Source organism: Leptinotarsa decemlineata, unplaced genomic scaffold, assembly GCF_025532065.1.
Source record: "Leptinotarsa decemlineata unplaced genomic scaffold, Ldec_3_MD MMD2_tig00026340_RagTag_RagTag, whole genome shotgun sequence".
Taxonomy (NCBI): Eukaryota; Metazoa; Arthropoda; class Insecta; order Coleoptera; family Chrysomelidae; genus Leptinotarsa; species Leptinotarsa decemlineata.
Window position 1 is genome coordinate 10,361,514 of NW_027412694.1, and position 25,435 is coordinate 10,386,948.

A 25,435-nucleotide genomic window follows, 5' to 3' on the forward strand; every position below is an offset into this window, starting at 1 on the left:
TATGGCACAAAATTTGTAGTCAGTACTTCAATGATGACTACTCCATACTTGAGTATGATAATAGGAATACAAGAAAGAAAATCTTAGAACTGGTATTCTCGGAATTGTCTTCATTCATTTAGGGAAAGCTTACTTTGTGAGTCATATTTGAAAAAATAATAGGTACTCTTAAATAGCAACTAATTTGTGAAAATAAATTGATAGTCACACATTATACAAGATGAAACTCCATCAGTCTATTTTGTCATATTTGATTGAAAAGCATGTTTTCTTGTATTTGTATATATTCATATTTTTTTGTTCTTCTATAATGATGAAAATTAATCATATTTTCTTATGGCTGGAGTAGAATTTTTGAATTCTTAGAAAAGAGAATCCATCTCGTACATCATCATGCTTATATTGGATCTGGATTGAACATTCATAGGTAGTAGTAAAACCTTCAATGAAAATCACTCAATATGCTTGTTTGATTGACGAAACATGCTAAAACAATAAATAAAAATTCCAATAATAATATGCCTTGCATTGATGTACAGAGGAGGTTATTTAACTATACTGATTTTCAACGTCCCTTGGAAGAAAAAACATCAAATACTCAAAATAATTCTTTCAATTTGAAATAGTGTAGTCATTCAACATGTCGAGAGTTTGCTAAGCTTATTCCATGTGTTGTTTTTTCTCCCAAGTTCTCTTCAATTATATTTAATGGTACTTCAAATGGTGTATTATAAATAATTCAATTAGGAGGTTGAAATAAAAGAGGACTATCTTTGTTTTACCAATAGCTTCCCTAGAAACAGTTCTTGTCAGAAAACTTCAGTTTGTATCAACCACACTCTTCTAATATTTGGCGCTGTTCTGGACTCTTTCTGGAACATCATCTAATACTTTTCATTTGCAATTTTTCAATTAAACAATCCATTTGAGAGTATCTATGAAAACTTCCCATAACTCAATCCCTATGCTTCAACGCCCTCTTGTGGAAATTAGTTGAACAACGTTTCCTTCGATGTAGGTTACTTTCTTTGAACTTATTTGAGTTCGTTTACATATCCGGTAGATGGCAGGAGGTATAGTATAACGAACAAAGTATGTTTAGCTCAGATATGTAATAAGGGATTGGACGGCACAAAAATAAAGCATTTGTGAATAGGACAGCATAATAGAAAAACCACATATTTTTGAAACCGAGATTATCCCTATTAAGAATTATTGAAAATGGCATATGTTTTTTGAAATGGAATATTGATGGACCCCTTTAAATATTTTCTTGAATATTCTTGATTGGTTTGTGAAAACAAAAATAGTAAGCACTGAATGAATTTTAGATTTGTTTCCTATTGTTAAACATGAAATGTATAAAATACGAACGAAATTCATTTTTTGTGGGGGAAAATCAGTTTTAAGCGGTTTCTTTAGGTATTTTCTCCTTCCACAATCTGTATTAATACAATCAGAAAATGTTATATCGATTTTTCAATTATTGATCTAAAAATTGTGTAAAATTCCTATTGAATTTTCTATCCAGAGTATAGTGGTAGGAATATATTTTTTTTACCCACTCTGATGTTGATGAAACTACCAATTCATTATTTCTTTCGATTCTTTTAAGTTTTTGAAGAAACATATTTTATCCATTACTCTCTCGTAAGAAAAAAAATCTTATATAGATCAAGTATGAAAGTTTAGGTGTGGGAGGTTCCACAATTCTCAAAAAAATCTTAAAATACTAAATATTCACTATACAATAGACATACAGGCTGATTCACGGTGGATGGCACATTAGACGTTTCTGGTGAACCAGACAACGGATCACTTTGAAAATTTATTGGAGGGCATATTCGGACATTCTCTAGCCAACTAAAATATTTTCGACAATGCGGTGTTGCCTCTTCTATTAGAAAGCAGTAGCAACTTTGGTTTTTCAAATGGAACACTCTGTATATAATATTATTTTTGGAATCTCCAACAATTGCCCGACAACTTTTCTTGATATTTCCCTATACCTATCTGTTACCGTTTTCGAAATAAAAATTAATTTCAATTTTTTTCTTCGAAAATCATGACTTCTAAAAATGCCGATATCTTTCAGTTAAGAAGTACTATGATATCGAAATTTGGTTTGGAGTTAGGTGATACTTGGACACTTCCCACACGTCAGCCTAATCTCCGTTACTTCAATACAGGGTGGTAAAAAAATACAGTTTTTTCGTTTGCTTGAAAAAGTTGCTGAAATTTGATTATTTTAAATGGAACACCCTGTATATTATTGAAAATTCGGAAAGCTGCTGAAATTTGCTTTCTTTCTATGTATATCACACCTATACCTAACTAGTCAAGTTTCGGACTTATGATCATTTATTTGTGAAAATGTCCCTTCAGAATGGTATTTCCATTCGGTATTTGGTAAGCAGGCCATGATTACTATTTGACAGTAGCGTTGTGACATTCTCCTAATAATATCGACATTTTCGTCACTTCAGAAGTTGCAAATACCTTCAAAACGATGGAACAAAACTATTCAAACGAAGTTCTTATGAATTTGTTTATTATTTTTGGACAGTGTGACAAAATTATCAGCAGAACATGTAGAAAGTTCAATGAAATGTATCCGAATCTACCGCCAATGAACCTCAAGAAATTTATACGAATTCAGAACGATTTCAACATGTTTGGATAAACTTTAAAAAAGCACCAAGAAACTTGAAATTGGAAATATTGATATGAATAATTATAAAAATGTAAAACAATCATGTGGAATATTTCAAAATAAGTTCGAATCGCTGGCCGTTCACTTCCAAGCACTTTAAAATGCGGGTGTTGACTGCTTTCGTGGTGGCAGATCTGATTTCATTGGGATCCAAATCTTCAAATGTTTGGACAATCCTTTCTAACAATTCATCTCTCGAACGCACGGGTATTTTGTAAACTTTTTCTTTAAACATTCCCCACAAATAAAAATCTAATGGATTAAGATCGGGTGATCTCGCTGGCCAATTCCATGGTCCCAAGCGCCTCATCCACCGATCGTCAAATAGTCTATCCAGTTCTGCGCTCACTTCTCTTGTGCAATGTGCAGGAGCTCCGTCTAGTTGGTACCAACAGTTTCGATAATCTTCGAGTGGCAGATTATCCACGAAACTGCCTACAGTATTCTCCAAAATATTCAGGTAGCTTCTGGATGTTAATGACTGTCCAAAAATAATAAACAAATTCATAAGAACTTCGTTTGAATAGTTTTGTTCCATCGTTTTGAAGGTATTTGCAACTTCTGAAGTGACGAAAATGTCGATATTATTAGGAGAATGTCACAACGCTACTGTCAAATAGTAATCATGGCCTGCTTACCAAATACCGAATGGAAATACCATTCTGAAGGGACATTTTCACAAATAAATGATCATAAGTCCGAAACTTGACTAGTTAGGTATAGGTATGATATACATAGAAAGAAAGCAAATTTCAGCAGCTTTCCGAATTTTCAATAATATACAGGGTGTTCCATTTAAAATAATCAAATTTCAGCAACTTTTTCAAGCAAACGAAAAAACTGTAAAAAACTGTATTTTTTTACCACCCTGTATTGAAGTAACGGAGATTAGGCTGACATGTGGGAAGTGTCCAAGTATCAGCTAACTCCAAACCAAATTTCGATATCACAGTACTTCTTAACTAAAAGATATCGGCATTTTCAGAAGTCATGATTTTCGAAGAAAAAAATTGAAATTAATTTTTATTTCGAAAACGGTAACAGATAGGTATAGGGAAATATCAAGAAAAGTTGTCGGGCAATTGTTGGAGATTCCAAAAATAATATTATATACAGAGTGTTCCATTTGAAAAATCAAAGTTGCTACTGCTTTCTAATAGAAGCGGCAACACCGCATTGTCGAAAATATTTTAGTTGGCTAGAGAATGTCCGAATATGCCCTCCATTAAATTTTCAAAGTGATCCGTTGTCTGGTTCACCAGAAACGTCTAATGTGCCATCCACCGTGAATCAGCCTGTATGCAGTCACGGCCTTGCAAAACACATGTCTGCATTCCAATAATTTTAGTATCACCCCTACAGCTAGTTCATAATATGGAGTTGATGATGTTCTTCTGTCATATTCATTAGATTTTTCGTTCCTGTTATTCCCGTTCTTTCACAGTTTTTCCACAGTTCTCTATGATATTTCCAGGCTAGTTTCGATGTCATTTTTTGGTTCTTCAATGCGGCCTGGCTATCTGTTGAAATTGGCCAATACTTGACAAAAATCCATAACGGATTCAAGTAACACACACCGATTTTGGTAAATGTTCAGAGAAAATTTAACAATAAGTATTATCTGAATACGGTAGGGATTTTCATAAAGCATCGGACAATTCGGTCACATATCTACAAAGATGTAACGAATTTGTATAACATAAAACTATTTGAGTTTTAAACTGCTCTTATTTTGTTGAGGGGCTAACTTTTGGTAAATGTCAATTTCTTCGCCACATTTTCACGCTTTCTAAGTGGATGCTTTTTTTCTTGTTTTCCGTTAGAAACAATATACACGGTGTAATATAAGTACGTTGAAATTTTCAAGGAACCTCTTCCTGGGACAATTTTTGAAAAAAGTCTGTATATAATGAAATTGAATTTTTTTATTCGTTTTTTTAAAATTACTTTTGCAAAAAATAAGTTTTATTTGCATGAAATTTAGTACCCGGGGTTTTTTGACGTGGGAAATCATAATTTCTTTATAATTTTCATGAAGCATCTAGAGGGCGCTGCGTACGCTGTCATTATTTATTTCAAATTGTCCTAACTTTTTTGGCAGTAAACTTTTGGTACTTTTCATGAGAAAACCTAATTCCCACACCATTTCCAAGTAAAAAAGGTATACTCTCTCAACAACGCTGGAGGTGATCGTTTTCGAGATAATTACAGTTTTCTATATCGACGCATATTAATCTCGCCAAAATAAACAACTTTTTCCTATAAAATGTTATTAAAAAAATCATTCTTTTTCGAGATACAAATTGTTGAAATTTTTCAAAACATGGTTGGTTTGTGCAATTTTAGTTATTTGTATCTCGAAAACGAATGATTTTTCGATAAACTTTTTAAAGAAAAAAATTGTTTTTGTAATATCTCCAGCAACTTCACTTAGCGCCCTAGGAGCTAAGTGATATGCATCGATACAGAAAATTGTAAATATCTCGAAAACGATCACCTCCAATCTTATTGAGGAAGTGTACCTTTTTTACTTGGAAAAGGTGTTGGAATTAGATTTTCTTGTGAAAAGTACCAACAGTTTACTGTCAATAAAGTTACGGCAATTTGAAATGAATACGCAGCTCTCTCTAGGTATTACATAAAAATTAATACGAAATTATGATTTCCCACGTCAAAAAAATCCCTGGTACCAAAGTTCGTGCCAATAACTTATTTTTTGTAAGAGTTATTTTTAAAAAGCGAACAAAAATTTCAATTTCAACACCCTGCAGTTTATATAAGCGTTTTTTTTAAATTGTCTCAGGAATACGTCACGTACTTATATTACACCCTGTATTTCAAAACTTTCATCAGTTCAGTGATTGAATTTAACGTTTGGGAACATGAAGGCTAATTTGCGACGAAAAATGTTAAAACACAACTGTCAAGTTATAAATTTGCTCATCTGTCCCTTTTTTGCACATCAGCGTGCCGATCTCCCACCGGCCAAGTCTCATTCTGTGTGTACCTATTTTATTTAAAACTAAAATTGATAGTTGTGAACATTCTTTTGTTTGAGTGATAGATCATTTTCATTAGTTACAAGCTGATAATGTGTAATGATGTTTCCACTGGTCTTTTTAAATGGAACATCCGAATTGTTTTTTATTTTCCGGAGTCATTTTGCTGAGATGATTCGAATGAAATTAAGACCTTATATAGTCAATGCATGTAATATCAAAAACTCCAATAACCTTAAGACAACGTCGTAAGGTTATTGAACATAGCACAACGGGTGTTCTGCTTTTTTTCCTAGTTCCAAAAGAAAGTCGATTTTTCAAATCAGCTGATCTGGCGATTCCGCTGTTTTCTCATTTATATCCAGCATTCTGGAATTGTTCTATTATCATCTCACGCATCAAAATGCAGCGAAAGTGGATGTGCGTCATCCTGTTGAAATGAAGTTATGCGGTTCTAAGTATTCAAACATCAGGAAAACAGTGTGTCAAAGGAATCAAATCGAATGAGTGTTTTTCAAAGTGTGGGTCACTACCCATTGGGGTTACAAACTTCATACAAAGAGGTCACGAATACTAAATTGGAAGGTACAAATAAGCAAAATGAGTAAGAAGCTTAATTCAGCAATATATTGTATAAGGAGAATGAAAACAATTTTAACACATCAAGCGGCTAAAATAACCTATTTTTCAAACTTTCACAGCATAGCAACTTACGGAATCCTTTTGTGGGGCACAAGTTCTGATTCAAACAAAATATTTGTTCAGCAAAAAAAAGCCATCAGAATTCTATGCGAACTTGCGTATAGAGATAGCTGCAAAGTGGCTTTTCGTCAACATAGAATCCTCACCATTCCCAGTGCATATATATATATATATATATATATATATATATATATATATATATATATATATATATATATATATATATATATATATATATATATATATATATATATATATATATATATATATATATATATATATATATATAGTTATCTAAAATATGTTCACGCAAATCCAGAGAAGTTCTCAAAAAATGTACTCAATCATTCCTATGATACCAGAAATAAAGATTTACTGCAAGTTCCTCTTCATCGATTGAAGAAAACACAGCAAGGATGCGATTATTGGGGCGCAAAATTATATAATAAAATTCCAGACTTTGCAAAAAAGAAACACTCGAATGAATTCTCCATCTGGCTGAAAAATGTCCTCATAGAAAAATGTTTCTATTCAATAGAAGATTTAATAAATGAATAATACATGTACTACATCTCTTGTAGGTTTACATGTGCATGATAATTTTGTATATATTTATTTTATTTTGATCTGTGCATATCTGTGAATATGTATTTTAATTTTAATACTAAGGAAATAACGACGTTGTAATGTTTCATTTACAATGAATACATTGATTGATTGATTGATTGAAAAAAAAAATTGTCGCGAAGTGTTAATGAAAAACAGAATTCAAAATATATGGACATTTATTGTAGGCTAACACAAATTACCTTAATCAATGTGAAGTGTGCGTCTGTTTTGAATTTACCATTTTCCACCAACGTGGATCCATTTTTGCCAAACGCCAGGACTGCAACACTCTTCTCGACGCGTGTTTCACCAAACGATTTAGTGTCTTGAGGATATGAAGTAGACTCACCCACTCACTTCAGAGCTTCTGTAATTGATTCTTTGTTTTCTAATTGTAATTTCAACCAAAAAACATTCGAATTCCAGCAGATTTTTTTTGGTTGGTTGCCAAACTTGCAGTAACAAAAAGCGCATTTCAAAATTCTGCTATTGACTATCTCTATAACAGGTATAACACCTGGGCTGAAAAATCTCGTGCCTTAGAAAGAAAACGCTTTTCTTTTATTCCATCAAGGGCTACACAATCATTCCAGCTCTGCTCTAACATTTCAATATCAATTTTGTAGAACGATTTATCTTTACCCTCAAAATAGATATCAGTTTCAGCAATAACCTCTTCATTCGAGCGAATTTTTTTACCGGTGAGTCTGCGAACAGCCAGTAGTCGCTAGGAACAAAATCTGGTGAATATGGTATATGCGGGAGCAATTCGAAGCCCATGTTTTTCAGTTATAATTAAATTTTCAGCGTTGTATCAGCCGGGGAAGTAACATTTTCCGGCAGACATTTAACAGAACGTACTGTACAGGTAGTTGGGAGAGATGAGTATTTCGAGAAAAGTTCGAAATATTTATTCTCTTATCGTTACGGTTTTCAGACACGTTTTGATCTCAAATAAGTATGCAAATCAAATGAAACTCACCCATACAACGAATCGGAATGATGAGCCAATTGCCTCACGTTACTGATTCCCATGACCTCACGAAAATAATAATAATCCTTTCGATACAAACCCTACTTTGAATACCAATAATTCATATATGATATACATAAATGGCAAGATCATAATCGAAACTCATTGGTTGACATTTTTAATACGAATGACAACGTCATCCTTAATTTCATTAAAATCGAAGAGAATACGCGACGTTCTGGTATTGTATTTTACCGCGCCAAGTAGATCGGGTCCGGGATCTTCGGTCTCACCATACATTTTAATCATTTACGTAATCGAAGATTGTGTTTTCAAGAATTGTATTTTCATATAAATGTTCTTATTGAAATTTCTCTTATTCAGATAATATAAATGATTCTTCCGTGTTAGGAATCACACGTTAAAAGGTAAGACCTCGTTAGTCCTCAGCCGCACAAGTTTCTGAACTTATTAGAGTTCTCGTTCGTATGGGGGCGACAGCTGATTAACGGAAAAACAGACAGACAGACAGATTTTTTCAATTCAATTTGAGATTTGATATTTTGTTCTTATACCGATGCATTGAACTAAGGATATTTCAGGAAATAATCTTTACGAATACCACTCGTCATAAAAAATTTCATAAATAGATTTTTTTCAAACTCGAACTTTATTATTTTGGAGCAATAATAATCGAGCAACCGGCAGTAAATGAAACCAAAGCCCTCGTGGTTTTATCATGTTTGTTGCCACAGTAATGCTGAATAACAAAGTTTAATCATGAAATTAATCGATATAATTCTGAGGTTTCTAATTTCTAGTATTATCAACTTCTGAACCCCGAAAACATTTAGAAACGCGTATTTGAAAAGAATGTTCGCATAAATTTCCTGCCTTCAAATAACTCCATGGATATTAGAAGGTGATTGACAATGTTTCGTGATGAATTTCACTAGTTCGGACTTCCATTGTCTACTATATAGAATGATTTGAAATCCCTGAAACAAGTAAAAAAGAATAATTAAAAAAGAATAGTTGAAAATAACAATTATATTAAGCAACAATAAACCTGAAATGAAATAATAGTGAAATAACCTACAAGTAAAAATATAATAATTGAATAAATAAAAATTAAAGGAATAAAAAAAGAGAATAATAAAAAAATAAAAGAGTGTAGAGATTCCAAGTCACGTTAGTTCACGACGTTTCGATTGTTGGTATCTACAATCGTCTTCGGGTGATGACTGGACTGATTCCTCCGAGAGATGACTATAAAAATAGTCGGCCTATAAAATAGTCATCTCTCGGAGGAATCAGTCCAGTCATCACCCGAAGACGATTGTAGATACCAACAATCGAAACGTCGTGAACTAACGTGACTTGGAATCTCTACACTTTTTTATTTTTTTATTATTCTCTTTTTTTATTCCTTTAATTTTTATTTATTCAATTATTATATTTTTACTTGTAGGTTATTTCACTATCATTTCATTTCAGGTTTATTGTTGCTTAATATAATTGTTATTTTCAACTATTCTTTTTTAATTATTCTTTTTTACTTGTTTCAGGGATTTCAAATCATTCTATATAGTAGACAATGGAAGTCCGAACTAGTGAAATTCAACTCCATGGATAGTTGGGAAATTCATAGATAAACACGACGCCGGGCGGCGGCTAGATAATATTATTCACCTAACAACATTAAAAATCAGTCCAAACCTAGTAAAAAATGGTTTTAAGGATAAACTGCTGAACGATAGTTGAAGACTGTACTAACTAACTATTCATGAAGACAGATTGTGGCTGCTCTGATGACAAAAAAAGTTGATTCTTTATGTGATTGACACCACATTAAATGTTAATAAAATATTGTGTCACATTTTTCTACCAAATCCGGTAGGACTCTCATGGTCCTGATGAGGTTGATATTAAGTCCATTTTAGAAAATAACACTAGCCAACAAATAAGAAAAAAAATTGCGACTAATATTATAATGGCTATACATGAGAGTTTAAAGCATCCTGACTGCGACTTCAACATCAAAAATTTTCCATCACGTAAAGATTTTGAGTTTCAGTTATTTTTATTTTATACAAAAATTTTCACATATAGAGAAATATAAGATCAAAACAAGAAAACAACAATATATTCTGAGGATAACTGACTTTATTTACAATACACATGAAAAAACATTCAAATGAAGTCTTTTGTTCATAACCTTTTTGCAAATGTCGACTTTCGTTTATATGTTTCATCGTTTTCTCTCATAAGGAACCAACAATAATCCCCCATCATTGCTGCATCCCATCTGCCTTGGTAACATTAATCCATTGTCAGTATGTCTTGGTGGAACCTTTTCCCTTGTTCGTCACTGACAGCACCCAAGTTTTCGGGTGAAAAATTCAAATGAAAGTGCAATACATGAATTTTGAGAGACATGCGACATCCCATTCTGCAGTAGTTTTCAAGTAGTTCTTCTACAAACTGATGATCACTTAGTAGTTTTCTAATTTGTGATTCTTGAGTTTTGCATCACTTAATTAAAAAAAAAAGTTTTTAAGATATTTAAACGCATCACCTTCTTTATCTAATGCTTTCACAAAATGTTTCATTAATCCCAGTTCAATGTGTAATGGAGGTAACAAAACGTGTTTGGGATTAACAAGAGGTAAATTCTTCACGTTAGCTTGACCTGGAATATATTTATCTTTCGGAGGCCATTCTTTTACTTCATAATGGCTTTGTGTTGCCCTACTGTTCCAAAGGCAAAGAAAACAGCAAAACTTCGTGAATCCGCCCTGAAGACCTAGTAATAGTCCTATGACTTTTAGGTCACCACATATTTGCCACTTATTGCATTTAGAATAAGTGACATACTTTCGTGTGTTTCCTTCACGGCAACTGCATCTGCAAGAGGAATAGAGGGTCTTTTGTTACCATAGAGCAAGCAGAACGGCTTTTAAACTTCACACCATTTGGATTTACACAAACACACATTTTATACTGCATAGTAAAAAACGAGGATAGCTCATGATTACGGTTCCTAAATATCGTAACTTTGGTTTTAGGGGCTAGTAAATTCTATTGTTGTAATCTAGACCCTAATAAGACCCATTCTCTTTGAACAAGTAGAGGTCCCGAACTAGGTCATTAAATTCAGGTTGTTCGATTAAATGGGGTGTTCTTTCTTCACTCTCGGGAAAATAAGGACCGTTTTTTCTGGCACATCACGGGAACCTGCCTGGTCATCATATATTTCCAAATCTTCCTCCCAATTTGCCGGGGGTGTTGAAACTGGTAAACCTTCTGAAGAACCGACCTTCTTGCAGAAGGAGTATCCGAATATACAATTTTGTGTTGGCTCTTTCTTGAAAAACCAGACACGTTTGTCATGCAAAAGTAACAGTCGTTGTAATGATTTGTTGTTTCTCGCCAAATCATTGGACCTGCAAAAGGCATGGAAGAGCGATTGCCATTTAATCAGTTACTTAGATTTGTTGCACAGGTTTGGCAACATATGTGAGGAGCCCAATCCCGATCTTGATCACCAACAACACATTCAAAATACTTAAAAATATGTTTAAAATATGTTTTTTCCGTTAACCAGCTACCGCACCCCTACGAACGACAACCCTCAAAAGTGGAACTTGTGCGAGCTAAGGACTTTCGAGGTCTTACCTTTCAACGTGTAATTCCTACTTTGGCCATTTGATTAATTGGCCGTTTCTGCGATTTGCGAGTAAACTGACCACATATATAGCAAAAACTATCTGCGGGATTAACGCAGCCACGTTTCTGTACTTTGGACATTTTTGTACTGTTGCGTACGTATTTTCTGGAAACTTCGAGTATCGGAAGTTCGAGAAGCGGCGTTACAAGTATCATATACAGCGGAAGCAGATTCGAATACTGGGCAGAGCCGCTCTGTTGCCAAGATTCATACAATTTCCTCAATTTAGGGGAAAAGCAACTTTGGAATGTCGTGTTCACTCAAAAATCTTACGTGTTTTTACTATCATTTTGACATTAAGGGACCAAAAATTAACAAAGAGCTGCCTTTGGCATTACAGTCGTAAATTGGCTGTAAAGTAGTATTAGAAAACATCTTACTTGGAATTGGTCTGATTTGCATCGGTCGTTGGAATCATTGTTCAGCTTTGAACCTTTCACCTCTTTTTTTGATAATTGCCTCTATACAAGCTGTAAGCGAATGTTTTTCTTTGCATTTCTCGGCTTTCTACAGTTTTTATCGCTTCTCCACTCTGTATCCGCGAAGGTAGCGCATGCTTGAGCGCGCCTCCGTCTCTCTCGAAGAGGTTACCTCGCGTTTCAATCTCGTCAGCCGTGGAAACGAGCGAGGGTGTTCGACCGACTTCATTTGTTTACGTTTATCGTTTGTCTTCTCAATACCGGGTAGAAAATTAGTTGAAATGTCTTTTGACGGGCGCGGTGTCGCTTTCTATTTGTCGGAGGGTGAGATGGGGTGTTCGAAACGTTGCGTAATCCTGACGGGGAGCATGTGAATGTGAAGATGATGGACTGGGGCATCAGACGTAAGTGTTTTGTTTCTAAGGTAAAGGTTAGATTGTGGTTGAGAGAAGAAACTGGTTTTATGGTACGGGGCAAAGCGCCGATTCAGGTGGGTTTTTTTTGTTGGGTGCAGGTCACGCGCCAATGTTTTGTTTTTTGTTGTCGGCTTGGGACTTTGCGGTAGGGGGGTGATTGTCTAGTCGGAGCCGGCTGTCTGTAGGTACTAATTGCTTTGTTCTGTGATTAAATTAATTGGCTGAATGGGAATTGCTGGACCATTTAGAGAGGAAGAAAATCGATGGTAATGCCCCAAATTGATCAATTGACTCTGGGAATTGAATAAATAAAAAAGATTGTAGGCTAAATATACATTTTAAACAATCAACTCACTGGGAAAGGAAGTACGTTTTATATTTCTTTTATCATTGTTAAAACTCTCGTTATTTAGTACTTATTCGGGTTCGCATAGTCCGCTGAACTTCATCTAAAACACAACAAAGGAAATAACTGTGAATTTAGAAAATGTTCATATTTACAAGGAGTAATTTTGCAGCTCGCATCAAGTACTCCTTATTACTAGAGAATCAGTTTTACCGAAAATTAAGAAAAATTATTAACGATCAGAATGCACATTTCCCATTTCTATTGACAGCATTGTTTAAAATGGCCTGCTACTCAATAGTTCAATAGGCCGTCGTCAGAATATTTTTATAAAATTGAATTTTAAATACAAAATTGTTGTTCAGTTAACATTGTAAAAATGTATTCTTCCAGAAACTTCTGAGTGTTCTATTAATTTGATCATCAGTAAAAGTATTGTTTTTTCATTATGACTCGTATAATTGCTCGGACGGAATTTTTTTTTATTGATAATAGATGGCTGTCAAAACATTCCTTAACCGTCTAATGATAATTGAACGAATAAATATGCTTTTTCCCCACTCCTTAATGTCCAGCGATTTTTTCCATGTAGGTACTTATGAGATACAGAAGTTTAAAAAAAATTTTGAACTTTCATGCTCCACCTCTACTTCCTCTCTAACCAAACACTTAATGGGTAGTCTTTGCTGACTAGCATGCAAAATAATACTCTTTGGACATTGATTCCAATATTTCGACACTTTTTATTGTCATCATCAGGGAAAATTGTCCGTGTCAACCATTTGCACACAACCTCATGGACAGTTTTCCCTGATGATGACAATAAAAAGTGTAGAAATATTGGAATCAATGTCCTAAGAGTAGGTATTCTTGAAAAAAATATATGTTTAAAATTTTTTTCCGTTAACCAGCTATCGCACCCCTACGATTAACTGAGTGAACAAAGCCGGGCGGTTCGACGTGGGTGCTTCGTTCACTCGGCCCTACTACCGACCCCTATGTATATATATATATATATATATATATATATATATATATATATATATATATATATATATATATATATATATATATAGCTTAATAACTTCTATTTAATTATATACGAGCGCTTTCGATAGCTTTCGTACTATCACCATCTAGGCTCTACTCAAACTGAGTATGTCCTTTTATGCGGTCCCAACGCCTCAATACAGGTACTCCAGGTTTTTTAGGTGAATTTGCCTGTATTTGGGTTACATCAGGTACTATTGATATATTGAATGTTAGGTCTTGATTTGTACTTGTTCCTCGTTAATGACTGTTAAATTTATGGATGTTTAAGTTTTCCCAAATGTCCATACGGTTTCCCTTATTGACTTGTTTTATGAGTTTCATGTTCTCTGGTGGGGGGAAATTATGTATGTCGATTGAAGAAAAAATGTGAATCACCAAGAAAAGTACTTAATGAAAAATAACTTCGTGAACGCAAGCGAGACATAAGTGGAACCACCTATTGCTGTGACACGCAAGTCAACTTGCCAAGTTTTTATGTCAGTGTTGGTGGTTTGACCAATTTTAAACGCTAGCCGATTGCAGTCAAATCTGATTGGCTAGCGTAAGGAGGCTTGTTAATTTCATACAAAAGATGCAAATGTGCGTGGTGATCATGTATTGATCACACATCTATCTTTGTTTGGGTTGCTTTGTTTGTTGGATGGATATAGTTTAGAAATAACTTTTTAGGTCTCACTTTGTACATTGGTAATTTATAAAGAAAACTGAAATAGATAGGTACCTCTTCATGTCAAACTGGTCTATTGAGGAATGATAGACAGCTGTGAATAGTGTGCATTAGTTTTGAAATATTTGACAAAAATTTTTCATAAATTTAAAATGAATATTTTTAGAAGAAATAACTTTTCGAGGAAAAAGCTATTTGGCTGCTTTCTAGTACAAAGATGGGAAGCTTGCAAAAAAAAAGAAGATATAGTATTAACTTCAATAACAACTCTTACTAGTGTCATGCACAGAAGTCCAACCGAAACAACTACTTTCGTGGATGTGAACACTGAATTCCACGGAAATCACTTGTCTTATTAATTCAGTACTACAGACAGCGGTATATAATGGAATTGAAACAGATATCATTGATAGGAACGCTACAGAACGTAATGTATGGAAAATAGTGATATAAAAATTTTACTTTTATGGAAAACAGTCAAGCTCTCGGTGAACGTTGAAGTTTCGGACAAAGTCACTTCGTCTACATCTCATCATCACCACAATTTTGGACAATCTTATAAGAAAAGAAATACAAAATTATGACTTTATGTCACCGGAAGAGGCAATTCTGATTCCAGATATGTCAGTGTTAGAATTGCGTTCACATTTTTTGAGCTAATTCCAATAAGTTTTTCAAAATCTCACGAACGTATTGAAACATTTATGAAGAAGAACATTCTGCCGATAAAAATTGAAAACTGAGATAGAAAACAATAATTTTGCATCAATACTTTTTCATTTTCGTATAATTTAATGTTAAAAATAAAAACAACAATAAAAATTAATCGGCGCTCCGGGGCGACTTCATTGATTCCAGTGGCGCATTTGTTTTTTCAGCTGCAGGAACACCCGGAAAAATCTGCAGCACCACATCATCTGAAGATCTTGATCTACCAATGTCCTCTCTCTTATAAAACAAAATGTAGGGTGTCTCCAGCGACTCCAATAAATTCAATGCATCGTCAGAACACTTCGTGGCACGACTATCGTCAAACTTAAACCATTCCGTTTCGTCTTTGACCAAGGCGTAATAATGACCAAATTCAACGCCAGAACCACAGTGAACAATGACTGCATGAATATTATAAATAGTGGTCTGCTAGATTGAAATGTTCTCTATTTCGAACCTTCGAAAGAGTTTCTTGCTTCCGTCAAAGGTTGAGTCTTATTTGAAATTCATCAGTGTTATTATTAGATTGACTGGTGCCAAAGCTATACTTCTGTTCTGTTCAAAATCTGTTTTTCCGTTAATCAGCTGTCGCCCCCATACGAACGACAACTCTCAGAAGTTGAGAAACTTGTGCGAGCTAAGGACTAACGAGGTCTTACCTTTTAACGTGTGATTCCTAACACTGTTTCCTTATAACAGTCAGTTAGTTTGGCGTGTTTGGCAATACCAATACAGTCGATCATCACCTGTTAAACAGTTCCATTTTCAGATGATTTAACAATAAACTTTGCATGGACTGGTTATTAGTCATATTAGGAAACGCTAAATGAAGTTCCAGAAATTCACATAAGTTTTTGTTGCCTCTTGAACATTTACTGCAAAGTAAACAAGTGAGGATTTTTTCAGCAAAAGATTTACAAACACAAGATGAGATAGACTGTACGGAATCATTCAATCCAGAGCGGTCATATATAAGATTTTTGAGAATTTCGGATATCCGCAGAGGTTAAATTAATTTTTTCCTATGGATTTTTTCCGTTAAATTATAGAATGAAAAATAAAAGTAAAAAATGAATAGGTATCATATTCTCCGATCACAACACAACAAAAAATATTTTTTGAATGTTTCCTACACTAAATTAGTCAATTTCTACTAATTTTGGGGTGATAAAAACGAAAATAACAACGAAAAATTTTTATTAGCTCTGGTTTTTGAGATACACAGTACTTAATCTTAAAGAGTAGTTATACTATACGTGAAAAGTGAAAGTACATAAAACAATATTGTTATGTTTCTTTTAGAATATTTTAAATACAAAATTAATAAAAAAAAACATTATTCTTAGTGTTTTGACAAATAAAAGAAGTTTGTACCACCAAATTTCAATTAAGTCCATCCGATTCATTGTAAGATCGCTGTCGTTTAGCTTGTCTTTTATAAAACACTTCTTGATCATCCCTACATACAGACCAGCAGTAGTCTGCAAGCATTACTTCATTCCAACGGCCCTGATATCTCTGTTCCATTAAGGCAATGTCTTGATGGAATCTTTCTCCATGTTCGTCACTCACAGCTCCTCAGTTTTGTGGGAAGAAATTAAGATGAGAGTGAAGAAAATGAATTTTTAAGGACATGTTGCATCCAAGTTCTTTAACCAATGCTGTGAAGTTATCATCTCTTTTGTTACCTAAAAACCCATGTACAACCCCCTTAAAGGCTTCCCAGGCTCTTTTTTCATTTCCTGTTAAAATCATGTCAAAAGCAGGATCATTTACGATTTCACGGATTTGAGGCCCAATAAAGATGCCTTCCTTGACTTTAGCATCACTCAACCTGGGAAACTTTGCTCTCAAGTACTTAAAAGCTTGTCCTTCATGGTCCATGGCCTTCACAAAGTTTTTCATTAGTCCCAACTTAATATGTAATGGGGGAAGGAGAACATCCTTAGGATCTACAAGAGGCTCGTAAACTACATTTTTCTCATTAGGGTTTAGGTCTCGTGTAGGCCAGTTCATTTTTTTATAGTGAGATTTCCTATCCCGACTGTCCCACAGACACAAAAAACAACAGTACTTGGTGAACCCTAATTGCATTCCTAGGAGTATAGCAATGACTTTCAGATCACCACAGATGTGCCACTTGTGTTGTTCATATTTGATTGATTGGAGAAGTGTTTTCATATTTATATACGTTTCCTTCATGTGAACTGCATGACCTATAGGAATAGAGGGTAGCTGATTTCCATTATGCAGAAGTACAGCTTTTAAGCTTAGTTTTGAAGAGTCTATAAACAGTCTCCATTCAGATGGAGTGTGATCCAAATTCAAGCAGTCCATCAAACCATTAACATCAGAACAAACTACGAGGTTTTCTTTTTTTCTCAAAAAAAGGAAGCAAATCTTTTTGACGCTGTCTGTACTGAGATATTTTCACATCATGTTTTAGAAGATTCCACTGTTGTAGTCTTGACCCTAACAGCTCAGCCTTTTCCTTAGACAAGCGAAGATCTCTTATAAGGTCACTCAACTTTGCTTGACTAATTCTGTGCGGATCACTAGACCTATCGCTTACCTCAAAATCAGGGTCGTAGGATGTAGAAGGATGGGTTGCTCCTTCTAAACAGTCTTCATCACCTTCCTCTAAAATTTCATAGTTTTGGGGTGGAGAAGGGACTGGCAAATTGTCTGAGTGTGGTACAGGCCGAAGAGCAGATGGGAGATTAGGGTATTTACCCGTTCCTCTTTTCTTCATAGATAAACCTTGCTTAATGGGAGGAGTTAAGCAAAAATAACAGTCATCTGTATGATTGGTAGGCTCACACCAAACCATAGGTACTGCAAAAGCCATTGCCCGGTTTTTATTTTTCAGCCGCTCTCGCAATATGACGGAACAAGAATTACAACATATATGAGGAGCCCATGATTTATCTTGGTCCCCAACTTTCACACCAAAATAATGTTCATAGGCTGTCTTAACGATAGGTGTCATTTTACGTTTCTGAGCCTTAAATGTTATTTCACCACATATATAGCAAAAGCTATCGACAGAATTCACACACTTTCGAGGCATTTCAGATCAGCACTTAAATTAATTTAAAAATCAACTTCACACGATAATTTCAATAGCAACCACGTGCGTACAATTGACAAACTCACATAGGTTATGTTTACTACTTAAGAACAGCTGATGAGAGGGGTGTTATGTAAACAAACATGTGTACCAACTGTTGGTGATGAAATATTTCATTTGTTGAAAACTCAATATACATATATATATATATATATATATATATATATATATATATATATATATATAATATAATGATACTATATCTTGAAAACAAGAGCTAATATATAATTTTTATGGTCACTTTCGGTTTTAACACGTGGAAATACATTAAAATCATCTAATTTCAACCCCGAAACAAAAAATTTGTTGTGTTGTGATAATGTGCGCATAATTTTGATATTGTATGATCGAGCCTATCACTATAGATGTTTCTTTCACTTGATGCTGCATAAATTTGTCCATTCAGATTAGTTCCATCAACAAGTCAGCAACCTACTTGCTATCGATTGAATAATTGAATTTGTTTTATTTTTCACTTACCCACAACTAATAATACTAGAGACAGAGACGATGTGAGCTTTATAGTTGAAATAATCTATTGACTTCGCTGGATAGGTTAAATGAACGGGCGTGTATATTTAATTTCCTTCCGAGCAATTGACTGGAAAATAATCAAATCAATCAATAAGAATAACTGATAATTTGATTGATGACGAAATTTGTCAAGTCTGCGGTTCATTTGACTTGATATTATCAGTAATCAGTTTGTTATAATTTCATTCAATTTCCTTTTCATACTTTCATTCTCATGAGGATACTGTTCAGTGGTTGTTTTTTCATTATCACTCATTATTTTTCATTTCATTTATTCATCGATATTACCTGTTTTTTTCATTATTTTGGACGTGTTCAATGATTGAAGATAAATTACCGCTTCAATGCGGTGTAAAAGAAATGTGAACATCACCCAATATGTCGTCAGGACTGCCCACGGGACTGCCCGTGTACTTCAGATATCGGAAATCTCTAACAATACTAGTGACGTCTGTTGCAGCTTGAAGATGCTTATTGTCGTATCGAGAAAACCGATACTTGGGGTGAGGTAAAATTTACCAATATACAATATCATTGTCAAGACATCACTCACTTTGACGCACTTTTAACGATTCAAATGCCAAACTGAACTCTTGAGTCAGAGAAGAACAAGAACATGTTCCTATTACTGCTGAACTATGGAAGTATGCTCGTTTTCAAGGCAGCAAAAATCAATAACAGAATGGGGAATATTCCTCAATTTGGGTTATTACAGCAAATGCAAGTTTGAACAAAATAAAGTTGAGTTTGATTCATGAGTTTTTCAAATTCACTTGGAAAAGTATTCAAATTGATGTTTCAAATGTTGGGTTTTAATTTTTAAAGGGATTCGTTTCTAATTCATATATTGGTAGCAGCGCCTATATCAAGTTGAAGTAATTTATACGTACCCAGATATTCTACTTCAAAAAAGGAAAATCACCTTTACAATTCAACAATTAAGGCAAAATATAAATTATACTTCAATACCACCTCCACAAGCCACATAACAGTTGTTTTGTTAATTATTTATATACAGGGAGATCGGTTAGGTGCACAAAATGTCATATGTCACAGAATGTCTCGGAACTCGGAACATAAGTAAACAGAACAGCACGCCTCTGAAATATGTCATCTTTGTTTGTCTCATATAGGTAACAGATTCATTGTCCTTTATTAGCTATAACCGATGTTGCCAAATGGTGAAATAGAAACGAATCCCTTTAAATGTTGAATGTATTATTTCATTCCTCTTTTAAGTATTCAAAAAATGGTTACAGGAAAAGGTTGAAATGATGCGTTGTTTTAGAGCTCTTTTATGAAAACTACTCGATTTTCGTCAGAAGGAACATTCCCCATTGAAGAAGGCTGGCTGAGGAGCAGGGGAAAGAATTATTTGTTTGCCTGATTCGTCAACTTGCTAAGCCCATCTTACCAAGTTTATAGGGACGAAGTAAAAACTGAATACTATCTTTATCAGGTGAATTTTCACAATTACGAAAATTCGGTTGGTTCCTATAACTTTTCTCATATTTTTAAAAGTATAATAGTTGTAGTGTTTACGTCACAGTTAACATACGTCAACATAAAATACAAAAAACAATTGTTTAGCAGTTCCAATTTAGTTGAGGGTTCAGTAATAAAATGAATGACCATTATACTTATTCGAAATCAAACTCAAAAAATATTAAGTAATTTGGATACAAAATAGACTCACTTTTAGTTAAATACTATTATATTCTAGTTATATACTTTCATGGCCGGGAAAAAATACTAGTATCTAAGCTATTTTTCGTATTCGTTGTGGGTGAGGATTTTGATGGAATATAAGTTTCACAAGAAGTGCAACATCATGAAGAAAGGAGGACTTAAAGCATCGCACCTCAACAAAAACTAAACATGTGAACAGTGTTGGTGCCTGCGAAAGCCAGGCAGTTTGCCTGGCTTTCGCATAAGTCAGCGGAATGCAGGCTCCTTCTTTCTCATTGGTCGGACAGACGTGGAGTGTTTAGTGTGCGATAGACATATACTGTAGACAATACTATAAAATTCTAACCAGCATGCACTTAATATTCTTTTATTATGTGAAACGTGACGTAAAAATGATGGTAGTAATTTTGTGTATGTACATTATCAGTATCATTATTTAAACCTATAAAAGTAACAATTCGCTTATGGTAGCTATAAGTACATACACAAAATAATCAATATAAGTACATTATAATACATATCAATATACATTAAATTTAAGGCGTAATCTGAGCTTTTCTCAAGTTGAACAATTTCAGTAATAAATTGTTCAACTTAGTAAAATTTTCGGACAGTTGATATTAAGCAAAAATCAATACAAAATATTAATTTTAAAATTTATTATTATTTTTGTTCAATTTTGTAACAAATGAGTATATTACAAAGTTGCTAGTCAACAACATAAAACACTTGAACTTATAAATGAGGTAGATAGGGCAGATATATGAACTTTTATATGAACACTGAATTATACAAAAAACGCTTTCCTCTATTCAGTTTGTTTTCCAAAAATTCGTTATGGAATTGAATAAGATATCACTCACAGGATTGCTAGACAATATGGCCCATGAAAAAGGGGAAATTTCACTTACACTGTCATCCTCAATTTCGGACATCGATGTTTCGAAATAAGATACTTGCCTTATTGTCCCTTCAGTACCATAACATTAAAAGATGAAACACCCAATTCATTCATAAAATCACGAGTTTGTCATGAATGAGTTGAATCTACTCATGCCATTGATGAAAGTACGCTTATTTGATTGAATACTAACCATAGGAATCTTGTATAAATTGAAAAATATGTATTTTTCGGAGAGACTAATTTTTGGGAAAGAAACATGTTTGCTTTCTACTTATCCATCATGGCAAAGTAGAAAGCCAAAATCTCATACCTGTACTTCAGGCAAAAGTTCACGTTGATCTTTCTCGTTATTCAGATAATAAAATTGATTCAATTTGAGAATTGATATTTTATTTTTATACCAAAGCATTTATCTGAGACTATTTCGGAAATAATCCTTACGAATGCCACTCGAAATGAAAAAAAAATCTCAGATAAATGCCTATTTCTTCAAACTCAAACTTTGTCATTCTTGAGCAATACCAATCCAGCAACCAGCGATAGATCAAACCACTCGCTCTACGTACTCGTGGTTTTATAGTGCTGGTTGCTCTCACAGTATTGCAGAATAACAAAGTTTTCATTGAAAAATGGAAGTTTATCGATTAAATTTTGAGGTAAATTCGATAAATTCTCATTCTCAGAAAAAGATTACGAGCACCGGAGGTGTGAAATTTTTCACGCACAATCGAGTTACGAAATTTTGAAAGACTTTTCTCGGACTGTTAACGAAAACTTATCTATATTTCTGGCTTCCGTGATGGGAATAATATATAACATTTGAGGTATGCTATACCTAACTAGGACGGATCGATTTTTCAAACTCGTCGATAAGGTATTGAAACTGAAATGGATACCGAATAAAGTTAGGAAGCGGTCGTAAAAATGAGAATTTATCAGAAGTAATACTACAATACTGTCGATAAATTTTCATTTTACGGTCGCTGCTCAACTCCATTCGGTATTACTTGTGGTATATTACTTCCGATAAATTCACATTTTTACGGCCGCTTTTTAACTTCATTCGATATTACTTGTGGTATTACTGCTGATAAATTCCCATTTTTACAGCCGCTTCTTAACTTCATTCGATATTACTTGTGGTATTACTTCCGATAAATTCTCATTTGCACGGCCGCTTCTTAACTTCATTCGGTATAACTTGTATTATTACTTCCGATAAATTCCCATTTTCGCGGACGCTTCTTAACGTTTCCATTTCTGTTTCAATACCTCATCGATGAGTTTGAAAAATCAATCCATCCTCGTTATAGCATACCTCCAATGTTATATGTCACGCCGATGACGGAAACCAGAAACATAAAGGAGGTTTTGTCAACAGTCCGAAAAAGCTTCTGCAGAGAGAAAATATCTTTCAAAATGTCAGAACTCGTTTGTGCGTGAAAAATTTCACACCGCTGGTGTTCGTAATCTGTTTCTGGACACGCAAGTGAAAAAAAATCTGGGCTATTTATGATGGAGTCTCACTTGTTGCTGTTTGGAATGGGTTATGGTTTTTCTGAGGTATTATTCATTGTCACTTGTGTATTTGCATATTCATTAGGTTGAATAAAAAACTGTCTACCCCTTTGGAACATGCTGTATTTTATTCGAAGTTAATGAAATGTAAGGAATTGATCAAGCGCGTGACGGCACGCAGCTATTTAAAGTTCTACTTCTACAAGGCAAATATAATTAGAATAATGTCCGCAGAGGACGTTGATACCCAAGTGGAGAGTGATATATTTCAACCTGGTACTAGAAATTTACAGACTTGATGTGAATGAATTTTGTCTCGTCGAAAGATTGTAGGTGGAACCTTAAACTCAGCTGAAAATGCCGATGTCACTTAATTAACATTACTATATTTTCTTCGAGTTGTATATTTTTTGGAGTTTTAAAGTAAAAATTCTTTGCAATCGAATGATGTTCATTCACTCATTTCAAGTGATGAGTGATAAAATAGAAAACGCAAGTACTCATTGAATTCATCAAATACTTGACAATACATACAGTGTAGTATGTGAAAGCCAAATGGAATAAATTCATTATTTCGGTTACGGTACATATTTTAACAAAATCCCGAAACACGTCAAATTTAAATTATAATTTGACATACTTGGAAAAATGCTACCCCTACCTTCAACCCCGGTCGAATGACAGGTACAACTCCAAATTTTTTAAAGGGGAAGTATAGGCTTGTGATTTATCGTTTGGTATCTTCATTCTCTATTCAAAAATGTTATCGCTTTCAAGTTTATTGCAAGAATGAAGATAAAATTAATTAAAATCATGTGCTTACCGAAATTTGATAAATTACGCTCAAAACTTTCATGTTGATAATAAAAATATAAGCATAAACCATAGTAATGTTCTTTTTCAGATGGTATCCTATGAAAAACTGTAAATAGTTGCTATGGCAACGTTAGTTTAAAACGCCTTGTCAACTTGTTTTGTAAGTTACAAAATTAGTTGTCAGTACTTTGATTTAAATTTAAAGTTCGTTAACTTCAAGTCTGACAAATGGCTAGATTAACGGAAATGCATAAAATAACAGTTTTACAAATGATTGTTCACGGAGATAAAACCCAAACACAACAGGAAGTAGCTTGCCTATTTCATGAGAAATTTCCTAATTTACCGCCCACGTCTCAAGGAACAATAAGCAAAATAGAAAAGCAATTTAGCGAGCTTGGTCATGTGGGGCAGATAAAAAAAGCAGCTGCAAATGCAATGAGTGATGAACTCAAATCAGATGTGATGCTTGAGTTTGAGGAAAACCCACATTCAACTAGTAGACATGCATCTACTACATTCAATGTTAGCCATACATCGATATTAACATATTAAAAGAAAATAAAATGCATCCCTATAAAATGATACCTACTCAGGAGCTCATGGAAGACGCTTTTGATAAAAGAACTTATTTTTGTGAGCAGATGATGGACATGTTGGATAACATTATCATCCAATTAGAAGACGTTATGTTTTTTGATGAGTATACTTTGTCTCTTAATGATAATGCTAATCGGTAAAAGTGTCGCTACTGGTCAACGGAAAATCTTCAGTGGATGAGAGAAGAATACACGCAATACCCTCAAAAGGTTCATGTTTGGGCAGGGATTATAGGAAACCATATCCTTGGTTCCTATGTCATTTAGGGCAACTTGAATGGCGTTAATTGGGCACTACTTCAAAATGATGTCACTCCAAGTTTAGGAAATTTATATCCTGATCCAGGAAACCCTCAACTTCTAGTGGATATATATGGTTTCAGCAAGATGGAACACCACCACATTACCAAGTTAATATCCGGCAATACCTCGATACAACATTTCCCAATCGGTGGATAAGGAGGCGAGGATCGATTGAATGGCCAGCGCGATCGCCTAATTTTTCATCATTAGATTTCTTTTTATGGGAATATGTAAAGAGCAATGTGTACAAAAGTAAACGATCAGATTGGAATGACTTAAAAGAACGAATTAGGTCGGTCACGCCTGATATGTTGAATAATGTTGAAAGACAGTTTTATTCGAGATTAGGATGTTGCCAAGACGTTCGCGGTAAACATTTTGAACATCTGCTTCGTGAAAATCTATAGTTCTTTTTCGTATTCTACATTTCATTACGTTTTGCATTACATTTTAGTTTCTGAGTGTATTTAATCGAATTTCGGTAATTACATGATTATAATTTATTTTATCTTAATTGTTGCAATGAACTTGAAAGCAATAATATTTCTGAATAGAGAATGAAGAGACTTTTCAAAAGATGTATCACAAACCCATACATCCCATT

At 34.0% G+C, this 25,435-nt stretch overlaps 1 protein-coding gene across 3 annotated transcripts in view; it reads left to right on the forward strand.

Moving 5' to 3' along the window:
- The window catches only part of cno (adherens junction formation factor afadin), a 354,944-nt gene that overhangs the window by 150,080 nt on the left and 179,429 nt on the right, over nt 1–25,435 (forward strand). Inside the window, exon 1 of one of the 3 annotated variants that reach the window (XM_074183528.1) lies at nt 12,334–12,549. The exons of the other annotated variants lie outside the window; for them this stretch is intronic. Coding sequence (XP_074039629.1) covers nt 12,528–12,549 — 22 coding nt within the window. The 5' untranslated portion in view covers nt 12,334–12,527. Of the gene's footprint in view, nt 1–12,333; nt 12,550–25,435 lie in introns of those variants that run through there. 3 annotated transcript variants of the gene reach the window in all.